Source organism: Rana temporaria, chromosome 4 (assembly GCF_905171775.1).
Source record: "Rana temporaria chromosome 4, aRanTem1.1, whole genome shotgun sequence".
Lineage (NCBI taxonomy): Eukaryota > Metazoa > Chordata > Amphibia > Anura > Ranidae > Rana > Rana temporaria.
The window spans coordinates 88,490,665-88,507,782 of record NC_053492.1 but is presented as its reverse complement, the minus strand read 5'-3'; the positions used below and the strand labels follow the sequence as shown (position 1 = coordinate 88,507,782).

Here is a 17,118-nt window from a genome sequence, read left to right as displayed (position 1 = left end):
CTGTCTTTATAAAGAGACACTGAGGTGCATTTACTATTCTATATAATATTATATTGGTAAACAAGAATACAAAGATCACAGGTACACCTCTATTTCTTAGTAAATCAGCCCTGTTGCCTGATGTGGGTATTTTTATTAACCCTTTGACTGCTAAGAGCAAGCCATATAACATACGCTGAAGAGATGTAAAGATTTTTAATATGTTATCGAATTCAAATTTTGTGCATATACTGTACTGTGTATGTACAGTATCCATTATATGCTGCTTCCCAGGCTTTGTGTGATTTTAAAGTATATCTTTATAGTTGGTAAGGTTAAATAAAGACACAGGTCCATCCAGTGTGTACAGTAGGTGAACTCGATATTGTGTCAATCTCGCTCCCTTTCTCGGCGAGATTGACCACCTACGAGCCCCATCGCGGGAGCCAGCGCCGAGCTGGCTTGCCGCGATGGAGACAGAGCCGTCATAGAAGCGACGGGAGATCCGACTTGGATTCCCGCCAATTCTACACGTGTGCGGCGTTTGTTATGAATCCTGAGGGGGAAGTCCCCGCCGGATTTTAAATAAAAATCCGGCATGGGTTCCCCCCTCAGGAGCATACCGGGCCCTTAGGTCTGTTATGGGTTGTAAGGCGAGCCCCCCTACGCCGAAAAAAACGGCGTAGGGGGTCCCCCTACAATCCATACCAGACCCGTATCCAAAGCACGCTACCCGGCCGGCCAGGAAGGGAGTGGGGACGAGCGAGCGCCCCCCCCCCCCCCTCCTGAGCCGTACCAGGCTGCATGCCCTCAACATGGGGGGGTTGGGTGCTCTGGGGCAGGGGGGAGCATTGCGGCCCCCCCCACCTCAGAGCACCCTGTCCCCATGTTGATGAGGACAGGGCCCCTTCCCGACAACCCTGGCCGTTGGTTGTCGGGGTATGTGGGCGGGAGGCTTATCGGAATCTGGGAGCCCCCTTTAATAAGGGGGCCCCCAGATACCGGCCCCCCACCCTAAGTGATTGGATATGGGGTACATGGTACCCCTACCCATTCACCTGGAGGAAAAATGTCAAAGTTAATAAACACACCACACAAGGGTTTTTAAAATAATTTATTTTTCAGCTCCGGAGGCCCCCCCTGTCTTCTTTATTAGCTCTGTTTACCAGGGGGGGCTTCTTCTTTGACGTCTTCGGGTGGGTGGGGGCCGCCGTCTGGTTCTCTTCCCCCGCCGGGGGGGGGTCGCTTTTAAAAAAGCCCCCACCCCCCAGCGGGTTTCCTCCGGCGTCTTCGGCGGGGGGGCTTCTTCTTCCGCTATCCCGACGGGTCTTCTCCGCTATCCGGGGGGCCTTCTCAACTCTCCGGGGGTCTCCTTCTATGTTCGCCGCTGTTGACTCGACGCACCCCGGTTCTTCCTCCAGCTGTCCGGTGCCTTCTCCTTCAGCGCTGAACGTCTATCTTCTTCTTCCGTGCTGTGAAGTATTCTTCTTCTTCCGGGCTGTGACGTCATCTTCTTCACTTCTCCAGATGTTGACACGCCGGCTCTTCTCACTGAAATGACGGATGCGCGCCTTGCATCGGACCTATATAGGCCTCACAGTCCCATCATGCTCTGTACCTACCCATGTGATACCTACCAATAAAGAAGACAGGGGGGCCTCCGGAGCTGAAAAATAAATTATTTTAAAAACCCTTGTGTGGTGTGTTTATTAACTTTGACATTTTTCCTCCAGGTGAATGGGTAGGGGTACAATGTACCCCATATCCATTCACTTAGGGTGGGGGGCCGGTATCTGGGGGCCCCCTTATTAAAGGGGGCTCCCAGATTCCGATAAGCCTCCCGCCCGCATTCCCCGACAACCAACGGCCAGGGTTGTCGGGAAGGGGCCCTGTCCTCATCAACATGGGGACAGGGTGCTCTGAGGTGGGGGGGCCGCAGTGCGCCCCCCTGCCCCAGAGCACCCAACCACCCCATGTTGAGGGCATGCAGCCAGGTACGGCTCAGGAGGGGGGGGGGGCGCTCGCTCGTCCCCACTCCCTTCCTGGCCGGCCGGGTAGCGTGCTTTGGATACGGGTCTGGTATGGATTGTAGGGGGACCCCCTACGCCGTTTTTTTCGGCGTAGGGGGGCTCTCCTTACAACCCATAACAGACCTAAGGGCCCGGTATGCTCCTGAGGGGGGAACCCATGCCGGATTTTTATTTAAAATCCGGCGGGGACTTCCCCCTCAGGATTCATAACAAACGCCGCACACGTGTAGAATTGGCGGGAATCCAAGTCGGATCTCCCGTCGCTTCTATGACGCGCTTGCTGGGATGTGCTGTCACTATTCCAGTGAGGGCGAGATCTCGGCACCACGTCGCCGAGAATCAGCGCGATGCTGTCGTGCTAAAAACACAATATCACAAACACCTACTGTATGTGTTTGTCGCTACCAATTTTCATATTTTCATTCCCATAAACATTTAAAATGGAACTACACTGCATCTGAGCACTACAAGCCAATAACTCTAATTTATTTTTAACATTCAAAGCAAATTCCCCTCCCCCATCCATTTATGTCTCAATGCTTTATTTTGCATACACATTTGTGGATACCACCTTTTTGGTTATAAGGTTTAGGCTCTTTTTAGTACATTTTCAATCCATATTTGTGCATTTTAAGCAGATGTTTGAAATAATAAATGTATAACGATTGTTATTGTAATATCTTTCCTCAGCATATCATGTCTGAGCCTGAGGAAGTCACCACCATGTCTGGACAGAAACTGCCTCTAAAGATGTCTGTAGATTACATCTCATTCTCAGCACATACAGACTACCAGCAGACCAGTGAGTTCATCAGGGCCCTCAAACCTCCCCATGTGGTAAGTGAATCGCCATGCTAGTGTATACATCCTGTGCCTTGGCAGCATAATTTTATTTTTAAACAAGTAAAAATTATGCAAAACCCATACAAGGGGGAATCGGTCATCAATACTTTTTTACTGGAAGCTGCAATTTTGTGACTTGCAAGCTATATACTATTTCCAGGGCAGTCATCTGACCTGGTAACTCTGAACTTGTCCTTCATTACATAATGAGTATAAAGCTTTTCAAACAGGACTTCCATGACAGATTCACCTTAGTAAAAGTGTTTTTATAGGTGGCACATAATATGTAGCATCCAATGGAATCCTTTGTTTTGCAGATCTTGGTACACGGGGAACAGAATGAAATGGCCCGTCTTAAAGCTGCAATTATCCGGGAATATGAGGACAATGATGAAGTTGATATTGAGGTTCACAACCCCAGAAATACAGAGGCAGTGTCTCTAAACTTCAGAGGAGAGAAGCTAGCTAAGGTAAGCTATGATACACGGTGGGCTAAAGCACCACACACTACTTTAAGTGATGGTAATGGTGTCCTGTAGAGCTAATTAACTGGCATGGTTTGTTTCATGATGTCTCCTAGGATGTCATTAGTTCTATTAGGAATTGGGTCACCCATAACAAGAGGTTCACACGAGTCTGAGTCTTCTCACATGTTGGGAAATTAGATGGAAAAAATTTACAGATTTTATAAAAAAAAGTTTGATACATGCAAAAAGAGATGCCTGTTCCTACAAATTTACAGCTGTTCTGTACACTGTGCTGTGTATTTCTTAAGCCGTGTTCTCAGCACAGTGTGTTCACCAAGGTCCATGCTCTATTCCTGTGTTCCCTGAGTTTTCCTGTTGTAGAGTACCTACCTGGGTGACTTACTTCAGAGGAAGAAATCTGCTTTTCTTTTGGAAACCAAGCTGTCCTGAACTTGCAGAAGTCAGCCCTAGTCCCAACTCAGGGGTTGGACTATTTAGGTCTAACCCTGGAAACACCATCAATGCAAGAATGATCCCCCCCTCCAAACAAATATCTTACTCAAGACTGACAAATCCCTCTATTCGCTTTTGCATGAGGGTTCTGGAAAAGTCGCTAACCTCCTTTTTGAGGCAGTGCCCTTTGCCCAGTTTCAATTCCAGGCCCTTCCAATGGAATGATTTAGTGGCATAGGGACAGGTGGACACAGTCATTGGATTTTCCTATGCTGTTATGCACCATCATGAGACTCTGGAAAATCACCTAACAGAAGCTGGAGATGGGGAGGTCCCTCCAGGACACCTCTGTTCTGGAGGGACCTGACAACAGATGCTAGCCTGGCAGGTTGGAATAAAGTTCTGGACATTCCCTTGGTCCATGGAAAGTGGTCCCCACAGGAAAGGTCATTGCCCATCAGTATTCTAAAATTTAGGGGGATTAGGTTTGCCCCTTTTTGTTTTTTGGTCATTGCAGCTTGAAGAGCCTTCCTGAAAGGGGGTTCAGTCAGACAATGCCACGATGGTATATAAGAATAATAGAGTCGCGCTAAGTAATAAATTCTGATTAATTGTGTAAACCAAATAATTGAAGTGAAAAAATAGGTGCTAATAGTGACAATTTTTACCATTCATATAACGGCAAAACCAACAAAATAAAATATTCATATTTTTGAGTATAGAAAAAAAATACTAAAAAAAACTTTTATAATATCTCAAAAACACATACTGTCATATCAAACACCCAGTATCCAAATGAATATGGGTGACCACAAGTGAAGGAACAAAATCCACTGTGTCCAAAGGGAGATAGTCCAATCCCACAGGGATAGTAAGATAGGTGTGCAGAATACAGGGAGTAAAATGGCTGTCCACCACAATGGATTCTTCCTCGTGTGCCACACACAGGTAAAAGGGGGACCCTTACCAGATATGTTGGACCTCAGATGGCAAGGTCATAGGGGCTTTACAGGTATACCTCTGCAGGGTTTGAGTGGTGAGCCGAGATGTCCAGAACGCTAGACTCCTCCAGATCTCCTCATCTCCATTCCCGGAGTTACCGATGGGGGTATAATAATACCGCTCTCTCCAAAACAGGCCAATCCGTTGGCAATATAAAGTTCTGTACATCTCGGCTCACCACTCAAACCCCGCAGAGGTGTACCTGTAAAGCCCCTATGACCTTGCCACCTGAGGTCCAACATATCTGGTAAGGGTCCCCCTTGTACCTGTGTGTGGCACACAAGGAAGAATCCATTGTGGTGGTCTTACTATCCTTGTGGGATTGCACTATCTCCCTTTGGACACAGTGGATTTTGTTCCTTTACTTGTGGTCATCCATATTCATTTGGATACTGGGTGTTTGTTTGACACATGGACACTTCATTTGACAGTACATGTTTTTGAGATATTATAAAGTGTTTTTTTTTTCTGTACTCAAAAACTGCCTTCCAGGTTGTGGACACTTCGCCCAGAGGTGTTGAAGGAATTCTTGCAATGGGAGGGAATCCTAAATGTGGATTCTGGCATTTAGGTTCAATCAGAAGCTTGACAGTCTCCAGGACCAGTTCTCCCTAATTTATGCCTTCCCATCATTACAGCATCTACCTTGTCTGCTTTGCTGGGTTCAAGTGGAAGGAATTCTGTTGGTTCTGATCACATTGCCCAAGAGAACATGGTACCCTGACATTGTGAACATATAGCGGACAACCCTTGGACCCTTTCCGGTTCGACCCAACTTCCTGTTGCAAGGGATGATCTACTATTCTTTGCATTCTGCTTTAATGGCATGGCTGTTGAAACCAGGATCCTGAGAGACGGGGGAGTCTCTGCTTCAGTCATTCCTACCCTGCTGAGAGCTAGGCAGGCGATTTCAAGGAAAATTTACCACAGCACTTGGGAAGTCTTAGTTTTCTTGGTGTAAATCTTGGGGTTTTCATCCTTGTAAGAATGTTGTGGGCAGAACCTTGGATTTTGACATGTCACCCTTCCATGTGCTCTTTGCTGCAAAGACCAGTTATAGGTGGGGGCAGTGGAATACTGGTGGGGGGACGCACTGGACACTGTGCCATTGTGCTGGGTGCTCCCCTGTGCCTTTAAGGAGCGCTGGGCTTCCTCCAGGCTTGCCTGCCCTCTATCCCATTATAATGCATGTGCGTCCACTGTGTAGGCTCTCAAAATTTGGCATTAGATAATACTGGGGTGCCGTGTAGCTTGCGCATGTATTTGCAAATGTGTGCCAACTAAACCCCTAATTTGTTTTAACATACTGTTAGGACAATTTTGGTTACAGGCTGGTCAGTAAGTTGAGCTGAGAATTTCTTTAGTTTTGTTTGACATGCTTCACCCTTCCATGTGCTCTTTGCTGCAAAGTCCAGTTATAGGTGAGGGAAGTGGCCATTTGTACGTTTTTGTTTTTTTGCAGAGCCTATAAAGATAAAACATTGGAACACTTGCATGTATTGCAAAGATGTACTGTACTTTATTTTTTTTTATTTTTTTTAAAGGTGATGGGCTGTCTCGCAGATAAGAAACCAGAACAGTCTCAAAGGATTTCGGGAATCCTTGTTAAGAGAAACTTTAACTATCACATCCTTTCTCCAAATGACCTTTCCAGTAAGTACATATGCAGAATTCTGCCTTGTAGTAGTCCTGAATATATGAATACCTGTGTCCTCCATCATATATTAGAAACTTCAGAATATTAGAAACTTCAGAATATAACCTATTAAACATTCAGTTTACAGGTCATTTTTGTATTGTACAATGTAAAGTTGGATATTTGCCCTTTTAGCCGCCTCCATACTGCCATATTATAAAAGAACTACGGGAAGGTGGTTGTCCTTTTTCTGGAGTGCCATTTCTAAATTACACTTAAAGCGGAACCTCACCCAAAAGGGGAAGTTCCGCTTGTTTGCATCCCCCCTATGGTCACATTTGGTACTTTTTTGGGGGGGGAGTAGGTACCTGGTTTTGACAGGTACCCACTCCCACTTCAGATCACTACGGCGCATCTAATCGGAATGGGAAATTCTGCCCCCCTTCCTTCACCTGCAGCCTTCTGGAACACATCACTGCAGGACCATGCACAAAGTGCAGCACGGCTTGCGCATTCATACTTTAAAACTGGCTTTGAAACCGCAAGGATTCACTGCTGGTTTCCCTTACTTTAAGATGCCGGGACCTGCATCTGAAACCGATTTAACGAATATCTGTAAATATAAGATGGGGCTGTGTGGGCTGAGCCCTGCATAGTCAAACTGTTTTTAAAAAGTGACGAGTGTGGAGAAAATAATTCCTGCCCACTGTCACAGGTAGATGGGAATCGGGGGTAGAGGTGGCAGAAGATGGAGCATTTTACAAGCTCCACCCTAAATACAAGGGTTGTAACCTGTTCCAAAGGAGAAGTGTAAAGGGCTGTTCCAAGACGCTCTGTAACGCCGTGATGACTAATCACAGCAATCGCAAAGTGAGCACACCACGTCTGTTTACAAATGAGGGTTAACTAATGAATGAAAGATCATATCATATCATATATTAGTTCTGGAGCAAAAGAAAAAGCAGACTCTGGATAGGAGGGGGTTTGATTGTGGGACTGTTTTTTAACCTTTTCTCCTCCCCCTCCATTACATTTGATCTCACTCTGTTTCTCTGTATCCTTTACCTCTATTATCCTGCAAATTCAAACATTAACCCATTTTTATCTTCTTCATCATCATTCCACTGTAAGGGACCAGTACATTAACAATATCATCTCCTTTGTGTATGACCAATGATGCTGCTGTATCCAGGGACCCAACCAACCTTTGCTTTAATCGCCTCACTACCAGCGTGTTTTTAAATTTCCAGAAAATTTGGGCAAGAAATTGGATCACCTTGTTGTGCCTACTTTCCAAAAAGGGGTAATTTGGGGGGTGTTTGGTACCATCCTGGCATTTTATTTTCTGTATTTTGAAGCCATTATAACAGACAGTAAGGGAAACTTTTTTATTTTTTTGCCAATATTTTTGGTCTTTTTATTTTTAAAATAAATAAAATAAAAATGCCAGTGGTCTTTAAATATTGCCAAAAGAAAGCAATCTCTGTCTCAAAAAAAAAAAGTCATTCATTTGTTGTGTTTACCCTGATGGTGAAATCTCTATACCGGACCTAGCTCTGCCCACGTGCTGCTGAATTTTTTGGCTGGGTTTTATATCATTCAAGGCTTCCACTAATTTCATGTTTTGGAGGTGTAAGTAAAAAAAATGCAACCCAACAGCCTTCAGAAAGAGAGAGGAAAAAAAAACACTCTTGACTAAAATTTTTATTTAATTAACACTTCTTAGTTCACGTTCACAATTGCATGCCCATTAGAAATGTATTTATCTTTGTATATAATTTTAAAGGTTTTACTAACCAGTGTTTTTGAGTTTCCCATACTTGATGTAGCACACTGTGGGTGTTGGATGAAATTGTTGTATATCTGCTTAGTGTGTGGTATATAAGATGTTATGTATTTAAATAGCCTATTTTTCCCTACAGGTTATACTGACTTGGCCATGAGCACTGTCACCCAAACGCAAGCCATTCCATATACTGGCCCCTTTAATCTGTTATCTTACCAGCTACAGCAGCTCACAGGTGAGTTCGGAATGCAGCTATATTTCTATTAATTTTCCTAGGGGGACAGAATTCCTCTAGGCCAGGGGTCTCCAAACGTTTTACTTTGAGGGCCACATTCTATATTTTACACATATTCGCGGGCCGTAAAAGTCATTTATAAATAAATCCACAGTAAGAGTAGAATAGAATTTGACTTACTGCTGACAGCAGGACTGGATGGTGCTCCTGTATCCTTTTGCTGGCACCTTAACGCTGGAGCACCATGCAGTGGGGCTAAACTTCCAGTGTGCGTGAGGCTTTACAGCTGTGTCCCCATCATGTTCCCCTTACATCCGTGTCCCCATCATGTTCCCCTTACATCCGTGTCCCCATCATGTTCCCCTTACATCCGTGTCCCCATCTTGTTCCCCTTACATCCGTGTCCCCATCTTGTTCCCCTTACATCCGTGTCCCCATCTTGTTCCCCTTACATCCGTGTCCCCATCTTGTTCCCCTTACATCCGTGTCCCCATCTTGTTCCCCTTACATCCGTGTCCCCATCATGTTCCCCTTACATCCGTGTCCCCATCATGTTCCCCTTACATCCGTGTCCCCATCTTGTTCCCCTTACATCCGTGTCCCCATCATGTTCCCCTTACATCCGTGTCCCCATCATGTTCCCCTTACATCCGTGTCCCCATCAGCCCTCCCCCCAAATTTTTGTGTCCCCATCCAGAGCCATTCAACCCACCCCCACACATGTGTAACCATCACAGCCCCCCTCCTTGCACGTGTACTTTAACTATACCAGCACGTCTCAAACGTTACACTGGCTGTGCAGACCTGCTGCACCTCCCGACTCCCACCCCCCTGGTATTACACATTGGTTAACAGCGAGGCAGGAGCCGGGAGGTGGCAACAGGTCTGCAGTAAAGCACCTCATTGGCTGCTAGGATGCCTGCGGTCCCAGCAGCCAACACAGAGACGCCAGGACCAGAATAAATGGCCTGGCGGGCCGTACTTTAGAGACCCCTGCTCTAGGCTATAAGCCCTGCACCTAGGAGGATAGACAGTATGTGCAAAACCAGAAAAGATATTACTTCTGCCCTCTCTATAGGAAGAGAGAGATCAGTTTTAGTTATGTTCTTAGGAGGTAAAATATTCTAATCTCTGAATTAGAAAATGTTTTCTTCTAAAAAAAAAGACTGAAGATACGGATAAGTGTATTTCTACAATGGTGTGTGAGTTTAATACGTGATAGAAGTAGCCATATTTATCCGAAAGTTGGTTATGTCTGTAATTTTAGCTTGTGTGAACTGACAGTGTATTCTTTTTCAAGAGTCCACCAAAAATAGATTTTTGTAGTCTATGTTTGTGTTATACAACATTTCTCTTCTACTTTTATCTATTCATTAACCTCATTATATAGACTCCAATTACAATTTTTTGTTGATATACAAAAGATTTATTTTTTCATTTTTTCTCTATTCAGGAGAAGTGGATGAGATGGAAGGTAATGAGAAGGACTGTTTAAGAGTCTTTAAAGCAATCTCTGTGATAAAGGAGCACGGCATGGTGATGCTGGAGGTGAGCACCATCTACTTAATCTTACTTAAAGAAAACCTGTGCTGAGAATAATAGGTGGCTTCCATTTCTCACCTCTCCTTCTGAAAATGCTGATTGCATTACAGACATGCCGATCCATGGAGTTCAAGTCACTACTCCAAATAAGTTTGTAGGTCAGTAGTTCTGACTTCACTTTCTGCAGCTTTTGTTGCAGGTCAGTGGTGCATTAAAATAGCCAACCAACTGTTATTTTCAGAAAACATTTCTCTCAGCCCAAGTTTTCATTTAAACAGTTAATCGCATTCTAAAAACAATATTCCATAATCTGTTTGTCATTTCTTCCTGTTAGTGGGTGGCCAATCCAGCGAATGACATGTATGCTGACACTGTTGCCAGTGTCATCCTGGAACTGCAGTCCAACCCCCGGACACATAAAGGTATTACTGGCTTTTTTTTTTTTCTTCTTCGTTTATTGCACCTTCTCTTTTACTGGGCTTTCCCCCAGGCAGTATATGTAATATGTGTGTGTATGTGTATGTATGTATGTGTATATATGTATGTGTATATATATATATATATATATATATATATATATATATATATATATATATATATATATATTTTATATATTTTTATAACAAAAAATATGAATAGAGACATATTTATAATAGGTAGCGAGGGAGTAGTTGACAAAAAAGGTTTGGGTGGGATAAAGGGGGGGTGATATGCAAATGCTCATTTATTAGGACAATGCATTTTTTAAGATCCCTGAAATGTTTGCACCAGCCTAGATGAAGTTGAGGGTTGTGCATAGAAATTACCTGAGGATCCATACATTTTAAAAAATTGTGGAAGAGCGCAGGGATAAAGAGTATGCCTGTCGTTTCATGAGGAGACTGGCACATTAAACCTTTGGGATTCGTGTTTTTTTTTAACACTTCCCTTTTTCAGAAATCTTCAGCTTACTCATGGGCTGCTACTGGGTCCTCTTCCTTTTTCTTAGACTGGGGGGTCCTCAGTAATACATAGAACTGTGCTCATGTGATGACATTAGCACTGCTTTCTGCATCATTACATTGTGAGTGCAAGGTGCCCAGGTGATACCCCCCTCATTTTTGTGCTGCTGGGTTTAGTTATACTGTGATTTTTTTTGTGTTACGAAAACGATCCTGATGTTGAACTGCATGTGACTTTGTAACAAGTGTACTGCTTCAGATTGGTTTAATCAGCTTTGTGCTAGTATAGTGGTGAAAAGCTGATTGGCATTTGAATCCCGTCTCCCTGCATGGTTCTCTGGAAGAATGTACCTCAAGTGATCAGTATGGCAGACTCTGCAAATTTGGTTAAGCAATAGGTCATGTATCTATGAAAATGAAATATGAGTTAATACTGGATTTGGCTGTTTCTCTGAAAGATGATTGTTGTTACAGCTATATCACACAGACCTAGTAAAGAAGTTGACAAGGAAGCCTACTACAAAAGACTGGAGATCATGCTGCAGTGAGTATGAATAAAAGCTAGCTTCATGTTTCTTTTAAAGAACAATGTCAAGCAAACCACTAAATGCATGGAATGGCAACTCTTTTTTGCCTGCTGAAGGATTTGTTAGTCTGTGCAATCGGTCTGATGATTCACACACTCCTGCCACACTGCATAGCCAGATGGGTAACAACCCTATTGTATTTGTTCTGTTTGCCATACTTTTCTGTCTCTAGTGAATTGGCATTATCTCTGCGTTTCACCAGGGCCGGCGCTAGCGCAAGGCAACATTGGCGCTTGCCTTACGGCGCCAGCGCCGACAGGGGAACAGGGCGGAAAAATCAGGGCTGATCTGAGACGGCTGCGCAGGGTGCAGTTCACGCAGGCACCACAGAGGTGAGGGCGCTCAAGCGCCAGAGTGTTCACTGCTCCCCTCCCTCCTCCTCCTCCTCTCCTTGTCGGCGTCTCTGCGCCAGCCACCGTGAGCCTCTCTCTCCGCCGCCAGCCAATCAGACTCAGTGACACGATCTTCTTCTCCAGCCGGGCGCCGCTCCCCACACTGTCCTCTCAGGCTCTCCTCTCCAGCTGCCACCCAGGTGGGTTTGTCGCGAGGGGAGGCGGGCTGGTGGGAGGGTTGGGGCACTGCTAATGAATGTACCAAAAAATATTTTTAAACATACTGTAAAATATATTAAATTAAATCCGGTGAAAGTGTTGGAACTATGTACACAGTGTGCAAATATATCCTTAATAAATATTAGGTTACGTGCAAAATAAGCATAAGAAAAATGTGCAAATATGCCCTATTCCTAAACTATGTACAAAGAATGTGCAAAATAATATTATTTGCACATTTTTCTTATGCTTATTTTGCACGTAACCTAATATTTATTAAGGATATATTTGCACACTGTGTACGTAGTTCCAACACTTTCACCGGATTTAATTTAATATATTTTACAGTATGTTTAAAAATATTTTTTGAGTGAATCAGCGCAGTAACATTTTTTGGTACATACTTTTTCACTTCCTTTTGGAGGTGCATATAGTACTGCAGCAGATTGTTACTATCAACTCTCTCTCTGCCGGTGACATTTATATTATTTTGCTAATGAAGGAAGTCTATACTAATGAAGGGGGGGGGGGGGGGGTCTGTACTAATGGAGGGGGGGTGGTTTGTCCTGGGGGGCAGCAGTGTGTGTGGGCTGCCGCTGTGGGCGGCATCTGAAGAATGAGTCCACGCCACGCTCACCACACAGGCCGGACACACGCCCGCAGAGCCGCCGCCGCGACTTACAAGGCTTCAGAAACAGGTAAGGAGGACCTGTTTTAAAGTTTTCTGTTTAAAAAAAAAAACACCAAATCCCTCCAATAATATATTAAGCAGCCTGTATAATGTATTATTGCTGGGATTTGTAGTCCTCTGTAACTGCTGGTATTCTGCATTGTGTTTTATATAATGTATTGCTGGGATTTGTTGTTCCTCTATAGCTGCTGGTATTCTGCATTGTGTTTTATATTATGTATTGCTAGGAATTGTAGTTCCTCTATAACTGGTCAGTGGTAATCTGCATTGCGCAAGTATAATCATTATACAGCGCAATAGAGAATACCACCAGCTATAGAGGACTACAAATCCCAGCAATAGTACATTATATACAACGCGATGCAGAATACCAGCAAGTTACAGTGGACTACAAATCCCAGCAATAGTACATTATACAACGCAATGCAGAATAACGCCATCTATACTATCTTTCTCTGTAAAAGATAAATAAGTTAAACCTTCACTTTAAGCATCATAACCATTAAAGCTTAATGGAGCACAGATATAATATATGGTGTGTGCGTGCGCCCCCTGGGGAGGGGGGGGCGGCAAAATGCACCTTTACATTAGTTGACAAAAATCCTTGCACCGGCCCTGCGTTTCACCAAAGGAAGAGAAATATAGAACAGGAAACACTAAAGTGCGTTTTTTAGCTATGCAGTGTGACAGAAGTATGTGCAACACAAAGCTGGCTAGTATAGTGGACTGCAAATCGGCTTTACAGGTATAATCACTTCAAATTCAAACATCTAAATATGAAATGTTTGTTTTTCACCCTAAAGACAAAATAAATCAACTTGTGTCCTTGAATTTTGTTTCTTACTGCTGAGAATAGATGTATCTGTATAATTCCCAGAGCTAAACCTGCTGTATGTAACACAGCACTGAGCAGCCTCGTGAATTAGGTAGAGGCTTAAAGCAGACTGAATCCAAAAAAATATAGGTGTGTAACACTACCCCTACTTCGCCCTCTCTTACCTCGACTAGTACCAAAGCTGCTGCTATGCGTATTTCAGCAGGTTCAGGCTTCTTCAACTTGCCACATGGCAGGTGTGGAATCAGTGTACAGGCAAAGGCTGCCCCTACTTGCACATAGATCCCACTGCCTACATGGCTCCATTCTGGAAAAAAATGGTTGCCCTGGATGAAGCCCTAACATACCTGAAGGTAAGTATATACAACCCTTTACTACTAGGCTGGCTTAGGGATCGGTGAGGGAGTGGAAACACAATTGTAGTTTGTTTAGGTCTTTAAAAAAAAAAATCAGGTCTAACCATTTCACTAGTTTTGGGAAGGACTCTTAAGATCAAAAATGTTGTTTCTGAAGCCGAAAGGGTTGCTGATATGTAGATGCGTTGATCCGTTAAACCAAGTGGACAGAGTGTTTTTGTTTCATGCCTGACTTTTTGTGAAGATCTGTGGAAGCCAAGCTGTGTCTGCTCTAAGGCTAGCCATACACGTATAGATTCGCTTTCACAGACTAAACATTAGAAGCCTAATAGATTCCTCCGACCATGTTAAACAGCATGGATGAAGGAATCTCTCATACCTGGCATTCTATTCAACAGCCAGTGGGGCTCATGGCTGCTGTATACATGAACAGTGACTGCATCTGACTAGATAGTCATTATTTGGCTGCCATTGTTTCACCCGGCTCTTTCAACAAAAGTTGATTTAAGATTAAACTTTTGCCAAGTCGAGTGGTGTCAGCAGGGGCACTCACTAAAATTTATATGACCAGCTTAAGTATTATAGGTTTACTGACACATGAAGCATACAAAGGAAAGCTGCTATTAATTCCTGTGTTAGAGCTGGAGGGCTGCCCATAAAACGGTGTACAGAAATGGTTGTTTTTTTCTCTCTCAAACATTATTGGTCTGTCTTTATAGGGAAGGTCAGGATTCAGACTGTGCTTAATGAAGTACCTTTTACTTATTTTCACATTTTCCATCAGTAGTCTTGGGGCTCTAAAAATTCCAACTGACTTTTGAATTCTTAATTAGTGATACATTTCTACTACAATTAGGGTTTAACAAAGAAAAATATTGCAAATAGTTTGTAAAGCAGTATACGGCTATTTTTGTACTGGTTTTATTATTTTATTTCATCTCTAATGACATCATCTGCTGTTTCTTTTATCTCATAAGATTCATAGTTTGGACTTTCATAGACCTCATTTTAAAAGTATCTTTCTTCTGCTTTTGCTATCAGGGATATGTTTGGTGAGGAGTGTGTGAGTAATACCAATGACTCCACCATCACCGTGACTGTGGATGGTAAGACAGCTGTCTTGTCTGTGGAAACAAGGGTAGGTGACTTTTACAACCAATAATATATCTTCTCTCATAAAACACTACTCCTCTGGGATTGTACTTTTGTGTCATTTCTGTTAAGGTGGACTTAACTAAAATGACAGACCCCCCAATACCTTTTAAACATATAATTGGTAAAACAATCACTGTAATTTGTGTGTATGTGTGTGTATGTGTGTATATATATATATATATATATATATATATATATATATATATATGTGTGTATGTGTGTATGTATATATATATATATATATATATATATATATATACACACACACGTGTTCATAAACTCATAGCCAATCGGATTTTAGTAGGCTTCCACTGTAGCAGACCATTCAGTAACAATGGGCTAGTGGGCAGCAGGTGTTGAAATGCATGATCATTTCCAAGCAGTAAGTTATATGATTTGTGATTGCACCCCAAGAACCCAGGACACCTTGTTTGTGTTTTTCTCATTTGATATATATTTTTGGAATTATTTGTATGCTTTTATGAAGTTTTAATAATAAATTCTATGTCATTCCCACTGTGGATGCCAAAGATCTTCCAGTGCAGTGTATTACTCGGACAGCTCTCTGTCCACAGCTGGATGTTAGTTGAGAAGCCTGCCAGGAAAGCCATAAGAAACAATGGACAACTGCAGTGTCCCACCCCAATTGTCATGTATGATCTGGGCCAATAGACTATATGCACATTTTAAAACCAGGAGGTTTATGGGCACTTGGAAGAGATCAGAGGACAGGATAAGCAAATGTTATGCAATCAATTTGAGTCATTGCATGATTTTGTGCAACAATGTGCTTATTAATGAAAACATTTTAATATGTCACTGTTGTTTTTTCCCCATAGACTGTGGAATGTGAGGAAGGACTGGATGAAGATGAGACACTGCGGGAATTGGTACAGTTGGCAGCACAGAGATTATATGATGCCCTTAGCCCAGCAAACCTTTAATGTCACATGATCTATGTTTAATTTTGAAATCCTTTAACTTAAATTTTGCTTTTCTTGCATATTTTTGTATGTATGTGAGGTTTATGAACCATCCTGTAAATCATCAAAACAAATGATATCACATGTTTTAGTGATATCAGAGACTTGTACATAGGCTGAATTCTAATGAATGGTTGTTCCACCCTCAAAGTGTCTCTTTAGAATGGAATAGTATACTGGAATTTATAGTTCTTCAGTATGCAAAGGTTACCTATTCCTAGTGTATATACTATATTTGTCCTTGAGCCCATTTACATTGAGTTAAAGCAAATGTGAAAAAAAAAAAAAAACACAGCCCTCACCCCACCCTGTACTAGGTACCTTGTGCTTATACTTCACTCTACCTCCACTCTGATCCCAACCACCACCACAAAAATACCGGTAGATAAGAATTTGGGGCAGAACAGTACACGCTGTGTGCTTTCAAAATGCAGAGCTTAGGACATGAGCACAATGAGCACACACGTTAATAAAGTAGTTCCAAAAATACAATACAGTGTCTTGTAGTAGTTCAGATTGAACGTGTTAGATTTTGCTTTACATATAATGGGATTATAAGCCTATTCTCTCAGAAAGAAAAAAAAGGGGGGGGTTGTTGGAGGGGTAGTTTGATTATTCTATATTGTATTATTTGCGCTCAAGATTTAAACTTGCCTCCGCCTTACCAGTTTTAGAAAAACTGTCTCTACTGTCTACCAGGTATGCTTACTGACTAGTGTAAGAAATAGCCAGACACAAAACGGTAAAAGTGACCTCTGGGGGGAAAAAAAGGGGCATGACTTCATGGTGTCTGTGGGGAAAAATGTTCTCCATTTCCATAAGACAACCAAGTGGTTTTCATTTTTGTTACTAAAATGTTTGTTAAAGACAAGTTTTGTTTCGTTCAGCCTGGTGTGCATTCAAATAAGTACTGCTCTGCTTGCTGAAAACCCACCATCAAACCCACATGGGATTCCTTAAAAAATCTTCCATGCTGTAAATTTCTTCTTATGAATGCCTGATCTGTGAATAATTATCAGCAAAACATTAAATATTTTATACAAGTC

General features: G+C 42.7%; 1 protein-coding gene across 1 annotated transcript in view; it reads left to right on the top strand.

The window, feature by feature from the left end:
* CPSF3 (cleavage and polyadenylation specific factor 3) overlaps positions 1–17,118 on the top strand; it is a 26,506-nt gene extending 9,388 nt beyond the window's left edge. Inside the window, exons 10-18 of the mRNA XM_040348629.1 lie at positions 2,700–2,846; positions 3,170–3,322; positions 6,319–6,427; positions 8,333–8,431; positions 9,885–9,979; positions 10,308–10,395; positions 11,389–11,458; positions 14,976–15,072; positions 15,929–17,118. Coding sequence (XP_040204563.1) covers positions 2,700–2,846; positions 3,170–3,322; positions 6,319–6,427; positions 8,333–8,431; positions 9,885–9,979; positions 10,308–10,395; positions 11,389–11,458; positions 14,976–15,072; positions 15,929–16,033 — 963 coding nt within the window. The 3' untranslated portion in view covers positions 16,034–17,118. The remainder of the gene's footprint in view (positions 1–2,699; positions 2,847–3,169; positions 3,323–6,318; positions 6,428–8,332; positions 8,432–9,884; positions 9,980–10,307; positions 10,396–11,388; positions 11,459–14,975; positions 15,073–15,928) is intronic.